The sequence below is a fragment of the Castor canadensis genome, chromosome 18 (genome assembly GCF_047511655.1).
Source record: "Castor canadensis chromosome 18, mCasCan1.hap1v2, whole genome shotgun sequence".
Lineage (NCBI taxonomy): Eukaryota > Metazoa > Chordata > Mammalia > Rodentia > Castoridae > Castor > Castor canadensis.
In genome coordinates this window covers 34058281-34073677 of record NC_133403.1, presented here as the reverse complement: position 1 = coordinate 34073677, position 15397 = coordinate 34058281, and the positions used below count along the sequence as shown (strand labels likewise).

General features: G+C 46.8%; 1 protein-coding gene across 1 annotated transcript; it reads left to right on the top strand.

Moving 5' to 3' along the window:
- Positions 1-4280: 4280 nt before the first annotated feature.
- Positions 4281-8726, top strand: Pebp1 (phosphatidylethanolamine binding protein 1). The gene is made up of 4 exons (XM_020185000.2): positions 4281-4526; positions 5634-5743; positions 6355-6455; positions 7978-8726. Exons 1-4 carry the CDS (start codon positions 4392-4394, stop codon positions 8193-8195), a joined length of 564 nt encoding a protein of 187 aa, XP_020040589.1. The 5' UTR covers positions 4281-4391; the 3' UTR covers positions 8196-8726.
- The last annotated feature ends 6671 nt before the right edge of the window (positions 8727-15397 follow it).

Genomic DNA, 15397 nt, shown 5'->3' with positions numbered 1-15397 from the left:
ATCACCTCCAGCTGAAGTGACAGTCTTTGGAGCCAGGCGGGCGCTCACTGTGCTTTCTGACTTCTGCCTCTCCTCCAGGCCTCAGTTTATCTAATTATGAAGTGGGGATAATGATAGCATCTCTTTCAAGGGGTTGTGTCAGGGACACTGAGGGACAGGGCCTGGCATGCTGTAGTGGAAATGATCAACAAATTGGAGCACCCTGACCTGCACACTCACCCCTAGATCTGCCTGTGCCTCACTGTCTTTCTCTGTCCCGTTAGTGCTGGGACACTCTAAGAGATAAGGGTTGGAGCCAGTCAAGCCATATTCACTGAGCACACTCAGGGGTTTGGAGGGAATGCAAGGAGTCTGCAGGGACCTAATGAGTCTGGACTTAATCTTGAGGAAATAGGGAGCGACAGTGGACTTTAGGGTAAGGGGAGGGGGCATTGGGGAGTAATTTCACCTGATTTATATCTGGGAAAGATCCAAGGGCATGGGAGGAGGGGCTAGAAGGAAGAGTGAAGGCTTAGATCAAGAAGAATGATACCCACTGGAGGGGTATTAAGGAGGTAGAATTTATTTATTTATTTTATTTTAATTTTTTAATTTTTTTTATTATTCATATGTGAATACAATGCTTGGTTCATTTCTCCCCTCTGCCCCCACCCCCTCCCTTACCACTCACTCTGCCCCCTCCCCCTCCCCCCCCCCGCCCCCGACCCCTCAATACCCGGCAGAAACTATTTTGCCCTTATTTCTAATTGTGTTGAAGAGAGAGTATAAGCAATAATAGGAAGGAACAAGGGTTTCTGCTGGTTGAGATAAGGATAGCTATACAGGGCATTGACTCACATTGATTTCCTGTGTGTGTGTTACCTTCTAGGTTAATTCTTTTTGATCTAAACTTTTCTCTAGTTCCTGGTCCCCTTTTCCTATTGGCCTCAGTTGCTTTTAAGGTATCTGCTTTAGTTTCTATGTGTTGAGGGCAACAAATGCTATCTAGTTTTTTAGGTGTCTTACCTATCCTCACCCCTCCCTTGTGTGCTCTCGTTTTATCATGTGATCGAAGTTCAATCCCCTTGTTGTGTTTCCCCTTGATCTAATGTCCACATATGAGGGAGAACATACGAGTTTTGGTCTTTTGGGCCAGGCTAACCTCACTCAGAATGATGTTCTCCAATTCCATCCATTTACCAGTGAATGATAACATTTCATTCTTCTTCATGGCTGCATAAAATTCCATTGTGTATAGATACCACATTTTCTTAATCCATTCGTCAGTGGTGGGGCATCTTGGCTGTTTCCATAACTTGGCTATTGTGAATAGTGCTGCAATAAACATGGGTGTGCAGGTGCTAGGAGGTAGAATTTATAAGCCTGGTGATTTACTGCTTGTTGGGGGAAGGGACAAGAACGGCAGTAATAGCAGAACTATTTGGAATTTCTTTCCAAGAGGGTTTGTATCCATCACCTAGCTTGTCACAGCTTCATCCTTTTTTTTTTTTTTTCTTTTTCTTTTATTATTCATATGTGCATACAAGGCTTGGTTCATTTCTCCCCCCTGCCCCCACCCCCTCCCTTACCACCCACTCCGCCCCCTCCTTCTCCCCCCCTCAATACCCAGCAGAAACTATTTTGCCCTTATCTCTAATTTTGTTGTAGAGAGAGTATCAGCAATAATAGGAAGGGACAAGGGGTTTTGCTGGTTGAGATAAGGATAGCTATACAGGGAGTTGACTCACATTGATTTCCTGTGCGTGGGTGTTACCTTCTAGGTTAATTCTTTTTGATCTAACCTTTTCTCTAGTTCCTGGTCCCATTTTCCTATTGGCCTCAGTTGCTTTAAGGTATATGCTTTAGTTTCTCTGCATTAAGGGCAACAAATGCTAGCTAATTTTTTAGGTGTCTTACCTATCCTCACCCCTCCCTTGTGTGCTCTCGCTTTTATCATGTGCTCAAAGTCCAATCCCCTTGTTGTGTTTGCCCTTGATCTAATGTCCACATATGAGGGAGAACATACGATTTTTGGTCTTTTGAGCCAGGCTAACCTCACTCAGAATGATGTTCTCCAATTCCATCCATTTACCAGCGAATGATAACATTTCATTCTTCTTCATGGCTGCATAAAATTCCATTGTGTATAGATACCACATTTTCTTAATCCATTCGTCAGTGCTGGGGCATCTTGGCTGTTTCCATAACTTGGCTATTGTGAATAGTGCCGCAATAAACATGGATGTGCAGGTGCCTCTGGAGTAACAGTCTTTTGGGTATATCCCCAAGAGTGGTATTGCTGGATCAAATGGTAGATCGATGTCCAGCTTTTTAAGTAGCCTCCAAATTTTTTTCCAGAGTGGTTGTACTAGTCTACATTCCCACCAACAGTGTAAGAGGGTTCCTTTTTCCCCGCATCCTCGCCAACACCTGTTGTTGGTGGTGTTGCTGATGATGGCTATTCTAACAGGGGTGAGGTGGAATCTTAGCGTGGTTTTAATTTGCATTTCCTTTATTGCTAGAGATGGTGAGCATTTTTTCATGTGTTTTCTGGCCATTTGAATTTCTTCTTTTGAGAAAGTTCTGTTTAGTTCACATGCCCATTTCTTTATTGGTTCATTAGTTTTGGGAGAATTTAGTTACAGCTTCATCCTTGCCCTAAGACTTTCCCAAGGTCATCTGTCTGTGCCTGTGTTTGTGCGTGTGTGGGGGGGTCCAGAATCCATGCAGGTTGTGCTCCGAGGCTGACACATCTGGGCCTGCCTTCTCTCCTGGCTGCAGATCAGTTTGCAATCCTGAATGTCCTCAGTGTCGTTTGATGAGTGTCTCTCCACTGCTAGACCACGTGCTCTGGAGGACAGGGCTGCCTCTCCTTTTGTTTACAAGGTTCTGAAAATGCATTTCTGGAAGGAATGAAGGCAGAATTGATAATCATTCATGGACCAAGGCATGGCTTTGTCTGGACTCTGACACATAACTAACTGTGATTCAGTCCTTTTAAATGGATAATCTAATAAATGAAAAAAAAGTCTATTAAAATTATTCTAAAACAACCTGCCAAGTGCATTATATTATACACTATATAATATACAAGACTATAATATGTTATATGCATTATATATAAGGCTGCTCATTTCAATGATATTTGTAAAGAAAAAAAAAACAGAGTAAACTTCCAACAACAGCTTTGTTGGATCAGAACAAGTCATTAATTGAATGACTTGTTTTGATAGAGATCTTCTGTAATGGTAGAATGTAATGCAACTTTTGGTGAAAAAAACCAGAATGAAATCATCTAACTCATACTTTAAAAAAATATTTTTGGTGCTGGGGATCAAACCTAGGCCTTCAGGCATGCCAGGCAAATGCTCTACCACTGAGATCATTTGTCTCTCATCGTCTTGGGCAGTACTGGGGTTTGAACTCAAGGCTTCACACTTGCTAGGCAGGCGCTCTACCACCTGAGTTATTCCATCAGCCCTTATACTCATAGTTTTTAAATTAGAAAGATACAGCCTACATTGTTATGGATGCTCATATCTAAGTAGAGGGCTAAAGGGATTTTTATTTACTTATTTGGGGATATTTTCCCTCTGAATTTTCTACAAAGAACCTGTATTATTTTGTAATAAAACAACAGATAATTTTTATGCTCTAGGAGGAGTTATCAGTGGCACAGGCTGTCCTAGAGTCAAATCAGATAAGCGCTCATTATATTCAGCAAAAAGAATGTCACAGTCCAAGAGGTTTTGATGGAGGTGGAGTCACTTGTCAGCAAATAGGAACAGTTGTGGTTTTAAAAAGTAATTTCTCAAAAAAAAAAATCATTCTTCAGCATGCCGCAGGGTCAAGGGCGGGGAAAATCAAATATATGATTAAATATATTTGTCCGTGGAGAAAATGCTCAAAAGCTCGCCCACGCCTTCCTACTGGACAGTTTTTCCCTGAAAATACAGCAAAGCAAGGAAAATCGGGGTCGTTCTAAGAAGTGGAAGAGAAAAAGCAAGGCCTCATCATTTGCATTGAGGGAGTAGTGCAAAGATTTCATGCAAAACGGCAAAGCCAAAATAAAAACAATACAGACTGATCCGATTGCAATTTGGGGAGCAACACCCTCGCAGGCCTCGCTACGGCGCCGCAGAGCTCAGGGGCGGCACGTAGCAGGTGGCCTTGACCCGGAAACACGAGCTGCTCCGCCCTCCCGAGTTGAGCCAATCAGAGAGCGAGTGGGTCGGGCGTTGCTGTGGATTGGACGGGCGGGCGGGGGCGGGGCGGCGGCCCGTGCGCATGCACTTATGTGGTCACTGAGCCTGCGCCATCCCGCCACTTTGCGGTCCGCGCAGATTCTGCGCTGTTATCTGGCGCGTGTCCTCGCGCCGCACTCCGCGCCGAACCGCTCGCACAGCGTCGCCATGCCGGCCGACCTCAGCAAGTGGTCCGGGCCTCTGAGCCTGCAGGAGGTGGACGAGCGTCCCCAGCACCCACTGCGCGTCACCTACGGAGGGGTGGAGGTGGACGAGCTGGGCAAAGTGCTAACGCCCACCCAGGTACCCCGGGGCGGCGAGAGGCCTCGTGCCCATGGTGGGGACGGTGGACGAGGTCTCCAGGCCCACGCCGCTGGCCCCGGACGCATCCCGGCCCACGGAGGACACTGATCCACTTTCCTAGGGCTTCCAGGCCCCTGAGGGAGCTAGGCCCAGAAACAGCCCCGATCCTGGGGGCAGCACCGGGGAGGGGTCGTGCCCGGGACAGAGTGGGCCGTGTCCCGCCTGATGCCCCCAGATCTGCTCCTGGGGTCTCTGCATTTTGGGATAAAAAATGCTGAATTTGGATAGCGCTCCCCGCCCCCACCTCGCCCGGAGAGCCGGTGACGCATTATGTAAGCGAGGATGAGAGTTCCCGTCGCTGATGGCCTTTGTTGTGGCGGTCGAGAGCGAGTGGTCACCCCGAGTGAGTGGGTTCTGCAGCTGGAAGGCGGCAGGACAATGCTTTTGTTGTTTTCTGGCTTTGCTTTTGGTCTCTGATTTCCCTAGCTGGAGCTGCTCAAAATTGGTTGCCAGTTGTTGGTTAAGGAAGCAGAGCAGACTTCCTAACCACCTCACCACCCAGAGTTTCTGTAGACTTTGCCTTTTAAATGTCCAGTTAAGGCAGGCTTTACTTTAGCAAGTCACCTCCTGATCACCAAATTCAGAGACCTTGACATTCAGGGAGGACCCAGTGCCGGGGTGGGAATCTTGTCCCCTGTGGTTTTATTAAAACCATGCTAGGATACACACATATGCATGCCCAGACATTCTAGGATACACACATATGCTAGGACACACACACACACACACACGGCTTTATTAAAAACATGCTAGGACACACACACACATAAACACACACACAGTGTCTCAGGCAGTAGGAGGATGATGAAGTCAGAGACTGGCCAGGGCAAAAGTGGGACCCTGTCTGAAACAAACTAAAGAAAAGGGTAAGGGAATAAATGGTAGAGCCCTTAGACAAGAGCAAAGCCCTGAGTTCAAACCCCACTAAACCCCCAATCCCCAAAAAATCTACTCTGTTTTAGCTTTAGGGAGTGTGAGTTTGAAGAAAGAGCATTGATTTCTTCAGCATTTCTGTCTTTTTAATATCAAACTGGTTCCTTTCTACAGGTTAAGAACAGACCCAGCAGCATTGAGTGGGATGGTCTTGATCCCGGTAAACTGTACACCTTGGTCCTCACAGACCCGGATGCTCCCAGCAGGAAGGATCCCAAATACAGGCAAGTTGGGAGAGCAGTGCAGGGAGGAGCACACCATCCATGGGTGACTTCCCTTGCTGGGTGTGGAGAAGTAGACCTGGTTTGGAGTGTTGGGGCCTAAGATAGAGTGTGTTTCTCTGCCTTCTTACTTCCCAGCAGGACTTTGTAAACTGCAGCCAATAGCTAAGTCTCCCTTGGCCTGTTTTTGTGCAACCTCATGAGCTACGAGTTTTGTTTTTTTTTTTTAACATTTTTAGATGATTAGAAAGAAGACTATTTTGTGACATATGGAAATTGTATGAAATTTAAATTTCAGTGTCCATAAATAGAATTTCCCTGGAACATAGCCATGATAACTTAAATTTGTCTCCTCTGTGGCTGCTTTTCTGCTGCCATGGCAGAGCTGAGTAGTTGTGACAGAGACAGTGTGGCTTGCAAAGCTGCAAATGAGTCTGGGACTTTGCAGAGGAAGTTTGCTGTCCCCCATCCTCATCTCAGAGCCAGCAGGGGCTGAGTTCTCTCTTGCACACTCAGGTTTGCACTGGCCGGGAAAAGCAGGGGTTATCTGGTTCATGGCTGTGCCCCGGCACAGTGCCCCTTGCACACCTGCCAGCTTGTGTTCTTCCACACAGGGAATGGCACCATTTTCTGGTGGTCAACATGAAGGGGAATGACATCAGCAGTGGAACTGTCCTCTCTGATTATGTGGGCTCCGGGCCTCCTAGTGGCACAGGTCAGTAAAGGCTGCTCTCTGGAGGCAGCAGAGGAGGCTTGGTGCATGTTCAGATAGGCGCACAGTGCTGCCAGTTGCTGTCTGGCTTCTAAAGCTGGAATCTTTTTATTTATGAGGTCCCTGCCCTACTGGAAATAAAGGCTGCTGGTGTCCCTTTAAGGCAGCTGCCTTCTGGGGCACATTCAGACCCACAGGAGTGATGGGTGCCTAGAACTGGGTTAGATTGGACTGACCCTCTGTGTAGAAACCATCTTTGGGCTCTGAACCTTTACTAGCATGGAAGTTGGGGGGAAGAGAACAATGATGTAGACTGCTCAGAATGGCTTTCTAAGGGACTATTCATGAGTTGAACACAGTTAAGCTATCTCTGTTCACATGGGCTTTTGCCCTGTGTGATTTTTTTGTTTGTTTTGAGTTTCTAATTACTATAAAAAGTCTCAGAAATGATCATAATTTTCAAATTAATTAACAAAAAAATGTTGCCTCATGTAACTCTTTATAGCTCCCTCTTTTCCCCAAGAATCTAGTTGGGTGTTTTGAAAAGGTTGGCAGGGCTGTAGCAGAAACACACACACACACTCTTTCTCTCTCTCTCTCTCTCTCTCTTTCTCTCTCTCTCTCTCTCTCTCTCTCTTTCTCTTTCTCTTTCTCTCTGCTGTGTCTTGTCTGGTGTGCACACTACAGATGAGACCTGGAGAGACTCCATGGCAGACCTGAGCTCATGGTGGGAGGTGCTTCTTGCTTGTGTGCTGCACACCATGTTTCCATTTGCTGGAACAAGCAGATAGTGGCGGGTGCCACATGGCAGAGTGGAAGCTTTTGTGCACGGTGTCCCCCATGAGTCAGTACAAAGAGGTACAAGGAGCACCTGACCAGGGCTGTTGGTCACATGCTCATGTTTTATTTGTAAATCCAGAACCTTCCAGATGGTTTGAAGCCCACAGTGTTCAGAACGCAGAGGGTAAAGGAACATATTTCCTAGGAGTATTAAATTCTCAGGGCAGTTACACAATTAGGCAATTTAATTATGGGAATGGTACACATGAGGATAGAGCAGGTGTCTCAGGAAGGAGCTGCGCGCTCATTAAAGAAAATGTCGTAGTAGCCCTCCCTTTTTTCAGTAAGGTATAACTTCCATATAGTAAATGTATGGATCATAAGCTTTTTGGCAACAGACTTAACTGGTGCACTCACGTGTAAACACTTCACATCGACGTAGGTCATTTCCGTCACCCCAGGTTTTTCTCATGACCTATTTGCTGAAATTCCCCCAAAGCGTACCATCTTCTGACCTAGTTTCCAATTTGCTAATTCTGTATTCGCATAGATAGAGTTACAGGGTGATTTTATGTGGTGGCTGGTCTCTGTCACTCAAGATTGTGTCTAAATCATCCCGGGTATTGCTGCCATCATAGCTCAGTCCTCTTTGTTGTTTAGTGACATTCGGGGTGCCAGTATACTGGAGCTTGTGTCCCCCATCCTGGCCTACCGTGTGCAGTTCTCCCTTCTGCCTCTCCTGCAGGCCTCCACCGCTATGTCTGGTTGGTGTACCAGCAGGACAAGCCACTCAAGTGTGATGAACCAATTCTCAGCAACCGATCTGGAGACCATCGTGGCAAGTTCAAGGTGGCGGCCTTCCGCAAGAAGTACCACCTCGGGGCCCCGGTGGCTGGCACATGTTACCAGGCCGAGTGGGATGATTACGTGCCCAAGTTGTATGAGCAGCTGTCTGGGAAGTAGGGCCACTCAGGCAGAAGTGGTCCCAGATGCCCTTCCTCTCCTTTCCCCTGCGCAGGTGACACCTGAGCTACCTGCTGCCTGTCCCTGTGATTCTAGGTAGTCCCTTATCCCCGTTTATGTTCTGATCAAGTTTTAATTCCGTTTGGGGGGATATTTTGGTACCGCAATGGGTCATCATATTGTTAAAAGAATAGCAGCCCGGAATTGAAAGAAGACGAGGTCTACAGGAAAGGAGCAGAATGTCGTTATGGGGCCGTCTCTGCCTCTGTGTTCTGTGTCTGGTGAGGCCTGCGTCTCTACTGAACTTGGCCCAGCCTATCTCAGATGACTTAGGATGTCAGCGTCCTGCTCTGTCCCTTTAAAGAGCAGAATGGGAACAGCAGTAGGGGGCCCGCTCCCTGTGCTGAGGCCCGTGCGGGGTGCGGGGTGACAGGTGTAAGAAAAGCTGGCCTGGAGTTGCTTAATGTTGCATTAGTTCCGCTGTTTGCTTATTGTTGAATAAAATAACAATAAAAACAGAGTGATGCAGAATGCCAGGTGATGTGCCTCACTGATGTGGGCTTCACAGTGGGGACGTCCCCCTAGGAGACCTGTGGGCAGCAGCAGCTGTTGGGGTTCTACCCACGGGGCATGGAGAGTGGTCAGGGTTCCTCCATTCCAGAACAGCTTCTTCAGTGGCGGCCAAACTACAGCAGCACCAGAGAGAAACCTCGTCAGACCTCAGGCTGAGTTTTTTGCCCAGTGAACACTTGCATCTCAGAAGAGCTCCATTCAGCCTGGGAATGCTTTTATGTTCAGTGTGGGCTGGGGATGGAACCGGGGCACCCTTGGTGCTAGGCAAGCACTGTAGCCCTGAGCTGCACCAGTCCCAGAGTGTTTGAAAGAAGCTGGTTGCAAACTAACCTCCCCATCCCCCCCAGGTGTAGCTGTGCACCCTTGTGTTCTCATGTGTCCTCCACATGGAGTCAGCCAGAGAGGTGGGTGGAGGGTGGGAGGGAGAGGGTGCCCAGTTCCTGCCATCTGATGTATCAGAAGAAAGGAACTGTAGCGCTTGCCTAGCACGGGCAGGGTCTTGGGTTCCACCCCAGCACCTCAAGAAAATGGGGAAGGGAGGGAGGAAGGAAAAGGAAGGGAAAAAAACGGAAGGGAAGGGAAGGGAGAGAGAAGGAGAGGAGAAAAGGTATTTGAAGGCTGTGTCACAGATTTGGACCCTGAAGGGTCCAGGTTTAGGACCCCGCCTGTCACTCTGTGGTGAGAGGTTACTGACTTCTTGGGCTTTTTCTGGAAGAAAACAAATGCACATATGTACAAATCCTTAAAAAACAAGCCTTGGAACACACACCGGTGTCCACCGTTTTACACTTTTGTCATTTACTGTTTTGCTCCAAGCTATTTTCATAACTTTTATCTTCTCAATCTCATTCCTTTATTAGTCATAGTCTGAAGGTGAATGAGGAACTGCAGTAATCTGTTAGCTTCCGTGTCTAAAATGCACAGGCCTGTAATCTTAGCATTTGGGAGGCTGAGGCAGGAGGCTTATGAGTTCGAGGCCAACCTGAGTAACACAGCAAGACCCAGTCTGAAAACAAAAACAACAGTTTGTCCATAGCCTGTCATTCCAGCTACAAGGAGGCAGATGTAGAAGGATTTCGGTCTGAGGCTGGCCTTGGGCAGAAGTGCAAGACCCTATCCAAGAAACTAAAGTAAAAAGGTGCCGGAGGCATGGCTCAAGTGGTAAGCACCTGCCTAGCCAGAGCAAGGCCCTGAGTTCAAAACCCACTATCACCAAATTTTAAAAAAGAAAAGAATATAAAACAGCTATAGACTCAAATGATGCAGAAAAAGGTGAACAACTCCACCAAGGAAAGAGTTGTAAAAGAGCTGGGAGCGTGGCACAAGATACAGAGCACCTTGAGTTCAAATCCCAGTACTGGGGGAAAAAAAAAGGTACAAAAGAAATTCACATAAGACTGTAAGGTTAGAAACCAGGAAGTAACGAGTGTTTCACCTAATTAGACTGGAAGGTGAAATGAACTTGACCAAGGGTTCTGATCCCTGCTCTGCCCAAAAAACTCACAACCATGGCACGAACTTGGGCACAAATTCCACTTGTCCGTTGAAAACATGGAGATGTCAGTTATCAGTGCGCCCGCTGGACCTCACAGGGTTGGAGAACAGGAAATTACCTTCTGCTGAGATGAAGCGAATAATTAATATCTGTGAATGGTTAAACTGGCCTAGCCAGGTGGTTACCATAGCAGCTGTGCCCAAACCAGAACCTTGGAAACTGCTCATTCTGTCTGACCTCAGCATGTAGCTCAGCTGCCCTGGAAGCCCTGGATTTAACTGATGCGAGACCTGGCCTCAGACCCTGCGTTTCTCCAGGATTTGAACAGGTCACACTGGTGCAGTCAGCAGCCTCCTGGTCTACTGAAAACCCTTCAGTGCTTTGCAGGGCTTGGGTAGAGACCAGATGCTCTTAGGTGGCCTTTAAGGTGTCTGTTCTGACGCCATTTGCCTCTCTTCCTGCCACTTGGGTTTTTATTAAACTCCCAACTTGCTGCCTGCCTCTTGGATCCTTGAATATGCCAGTCTACTTACAGATTTGGTCCTTCACCATGCTGCCTGGAATCCTCCCACTTACCCCCTCCCCTGCAGTACTGGGGTTTGAACTCAGGACCTCGCCCTTGCTAGGCAGGCATGCTACCACTTGAGCCGCTCTGCCAGCCCTCTTTAGTTACTTCTCAGTAAGGTCCCACTTTGCCTGGGGCTGGCCTCAGACCATTCTCCTCCCTACGCCTCCCACTGGGATGACAGGCGTGAGCTGCACACCCAGCCCATGGATAGTTTTGGGTTTTATCTCTATTAGACTCTAGGGCCCTTCATAACACAAGAACTGAACTGTGAACGTGCTCAGTGGTAGAGCGCTTGCCTAGCATTCGAGAGGACCTGGGTTTGTCCTCCAACACCACAGTTCCGGGGGTGGGGGAAGAGAGAGGGGGGAGAGAGAGAGAGAGAGAGAGAGAATGTCCCACTTAACAGCCCGGAACCTGACACGCCTCACATGTACTGAAGTGTCATTGACTGTTGGTGGAATGAATTATTAGGGGGTTCTTAAGCTTCGGAATTCCTCTTCTTTAAAAGACAGGTTCTCACTATGTAGCCCAGGCTGTCCTCAAACTCATGATCCTCCTGCTTCAGCCTCCCAAATGCTGGGATTACAGATATGTGCCACCACACCCAGCCTGGGGCTTCTTTGTAATCATTTCTTACACCATGAAAGCTCCTTTGTCCCTCCTCCCCCAAACACATATACTTCCAGAAGAATCCGCATACAGGGTGTCGATGGAGCCTCTGAAGCCTGTTTTTTTAAAATTGTTTTATTATTCATACGTGCATACAACGCTTGGGTCATTTCTCCCCCCTGCCCCCACCCCCTCCCTTACCACCCACTCCGCCTCCTCCCTCTCCCCCCCAGCAGAAACTATTTTGCTCTTATTTCTAATTTTGTTGTAGAGAGAGTATAAGCAATAATAGGAAGGAACAAGGGTTTTTGCTGGTTGAGATAAGGATAGCTATACAGGGCATTGACTCACATTGATTTCCTGTGCGTGGGTGTTACCTTTTAGGTTAATTCTTTTTGATCTAACCTTTTCTCTAGTTCCTGGTCCCCTTCTCCTATTGGCCTCAGTTGCTTTTAAGGTATCTGCTTTAGTTTCTCTGTATTGAGGGCAACAAATGCTAGCTAATTTTTTAGGTGTCTTACCTATCCTCATACCTCCCTTGTGTGCTCTCGCTTTATCATGTGATCAAAGTCCAATCCCCTTGTTGTGTTTGCCCTTGATCTAATGTCCACATATGAGGGAGAACATGCGATTTTTGGTCTTTTGGGCCAGGCTAACCTCACTCAGAATGATGTTCTCTAATTCCATCCATTTACCAGCAAATGATAACATTTCATTCTTCTTCATGGCTGCATAAAATTCCATTGTGTATAGATACCACATTTTCTTAATCCATTCATCAGTGGTGAGGCATCTTGGCTGTTTCTGTAACTTGGCTATTGTCCTTTGAAGCCTGTTGATCAGGTCTGCAATTCTCATGACCAAGAACTTCAGAAAGCTGACCTCAGGCTTGATCTGATGAATTTCTTACCCTATTCAGGCTTGATCTGGTGGTCCTCTCAGGGCTCCTGACTGCTCAGATTTTTTATTTCTTTCTCTATTCAATGGTTTCCTACTTCTGGGCCCACTGCCCCATCTGTACCTTTTCCTTAAGGGGGAAATTCAAGTGGACTAGGACATTTTCAGTAATCTTAAGACCTTATTAATTTAAGGACTGACAGGGCCATTTGTGGGATTCTACTTGGATAAACTCCCTGCTTAACCTGTGGCAAGAGAATGCAGTTTCCCAACTTTATTAAGTCATAGCTGAAGCACCTTGTACCATACATGTTGAGAGTATGTAATTTGATTGCTTTTATGGATGTGTGCACTGTGAAGCCATCACCACGATTAAGGTAACAAGTACATCCTCCATCCCCCAAATTTTGTGTCTTTTTATATTTCCTCCCTCCTTCTGTCTCCGTCCCTGGTCACCTCCTGGTTTGCTGTCTGTCACTGTAGTGTTCAATTTGAGACGTATATATATAAGTAGGATCGTGCAGTGGGCACAGCCATCCCTGTTATCTGCAATCTGCAGGGAATATGTTCCAAGACCCCCAGTGGATGCCTGAAACCAAGGCTAGCACCCAATCCTATATGTACTGTACCATAATTCCCCATACACACGTGCCCCTAAGATTCTATGCAGTTTATAAATTAGGCACAGAAAGAGATTAACAATAATAAAATGGGATAATTGTAAGAGCTTTCCGTAATGAAAGTTCTGTGAATGTGATCTCTCTCTCAAAGTGACATACTGTAGTCACCCTTCGTCCTGTGATGATTCGATAAGGTGCCTATGTGACGAGACGATGTGAGATCGATGACACAGGCATTGTGACACAGTGCTAGGCTACCATTGACCTTTGACACTACGTCAGAAGGAACATTATCTCCTTTGGGCAGCCCTGGAAGGTTGCGCCATGCTGCTGTTGACACTGGCTGTCAGGAGCACACAGTGTTGATGCTCAGGAATCTTTCATACTTGAAGGTTTTTCTCCTCCAGGAGGACACCTGGTTCTGCAGTATGATGGTCGGTGTCCCCAGATCAGGGAATCCCTTGCTGGAGTCTGCACAGGCTCCCTGCTTTCTGTATAGTATGTGACCATCAATCAGAGAGTGTTTTCTGTTCATGTCTGCCACCCACAAATTTGACGCCTCTTCCAGCTTTTTTTTTTTTTTTTGGCAGTACTGGGGTTTGAACTCAGGGCCTCACACTTGCTCAGCAGGTGCTCTGCCACTTGAGCCACTCCACCAGCCCCCCTTTTCCATGTTAATGGGCAGTTGCCACACACCGGGGCCGTAACTTTTGTACTTTGAAGAGTGACAGCAAAACTAGCACAGATTTCTTCTTTCTTCAGTTTCACAGGTTTGTTCTCTCAGTAGATCTCAGGAGCTTCTGCAAACAATTTTTAAAGTCAAGAAGTGCACTTAAAATGAGCACTTTGCAGTTTCCTTCTGGCATATCCGAGTCACCAGCATCTCTCTCTGGTGCTGCAGGACTGTTACTAGGTACATAAGGGTGATTTGAACACAAGCCCTGGGGTACCATGGCAGTTGATCTGATAATGAGAGGGCTGCTCGGTGACTAACGGGAGTAGCTTATACAGTGTGGACACGCTGCACAAAGACACGATTCACATCCTGAATTGGATGGAGCAAGATGGTGTGAGGGTCCATCTTGTTACTCAGAATAGCTACAATTTAAACCTAATTTTTTTGCCTTTTTTCAAGAAACAGAACAGAAGTGTAAAACAGGTCCTGTCTAGGGTTTGGTACCAGTCAGAGGGGAGAGGATATAAGGAAAGGGTGTAGTAGGTGAATATGGTGGAATATTATGCACTCATGTATGAAAATGGAAAAATGAGACCCGTTGAAACTATTCCAGGAATGGGAGGAGGGAAGATAAAGAAAAATGATGGAGGGGTGAATTCAACTATGATACATTGTAAGAACTTTGGTAAATGTCACAGTGTACTTCCAATACAAAAAAAAAAACTTATTTTTTTATTTCTGGAGTTTTCTATTTAGTATTTTGGACCATGGTTGATTGAGGGTAATTAAAATGGGAAAATGAAACCATGGTAAAGGGAGGTCACTGTGCTCATCTCCCTAGCTTATGAGACTCACCCTTGCTGCTGCAAATACCAACAGTTCCTTTTTTTTTTTTTTTTTTGGTGGTTACTGGGATTTGAACTTAGGGCTTCACGCTTGCTAGGCAGGTGCTCTACCACTTGAGTCACTCTACCAGCCCTTTTTCTGTGCAGGGTTTTTTTGAGATAGGGTCTCACGAACTATTTGCCTTGGCTGGCCTCAAACTGTGATCCTCCTGATCTCCGCCTCCCTATAGCTAGGATTACTGGTGTGAGTCACCAGCGCTCTGCATTTCCTTTTTGTTGCTGAGTAATAGTCCGTTGTTTGAATCCAGCACAATTTATCCAGCTGGTGATGGACACAAGGTTTTCTAGTTCATCTTGCCACAGTGACAAAGCCACTGTGGGACACAGACTTCCACTTCTCTGTGTCAGTCACCGGGGAGTGGGGCTCAGAGGCTTTGCCTAGCTTCTAAGAAACAGCCTGGCTATCTCCAGAAGCAGGGTGATAATGTCGCTCCTCGCATATCCTCCTGGGGAAGAACTTGCTCTTTGCCCTCAGGCATTCCGGGCTGTGCGTTCCATCTTACTGTGGTTCAGTTTTCACTTCTCTGCTGACTTTGACATTGAACAACTTTCCATGAGCATTTTAGGGCTGGGGAGTGGCTCGAGTGGTGGAGCAGGCACAAGGCCATGAGTTCAAACCCCAGTGCTGCCAAAAAAAAAAAAAAAAAAAAAGAATGAAACTATGGGGTTTGCAGGAAAATGGAAGGAACAGATCATCACACGAAGTAAGCCAGGTCCATAAGGACAAAGGTGGCAGGCTTTCTCATATGCACAATCTGTACCTAACACATATATGCGCATGCACAAACATATAAACACACACGTATGTATGTGACTGTCGTCAAGGGACTGGGGGGATGAGGAGGAGGGGGGAGAGGAA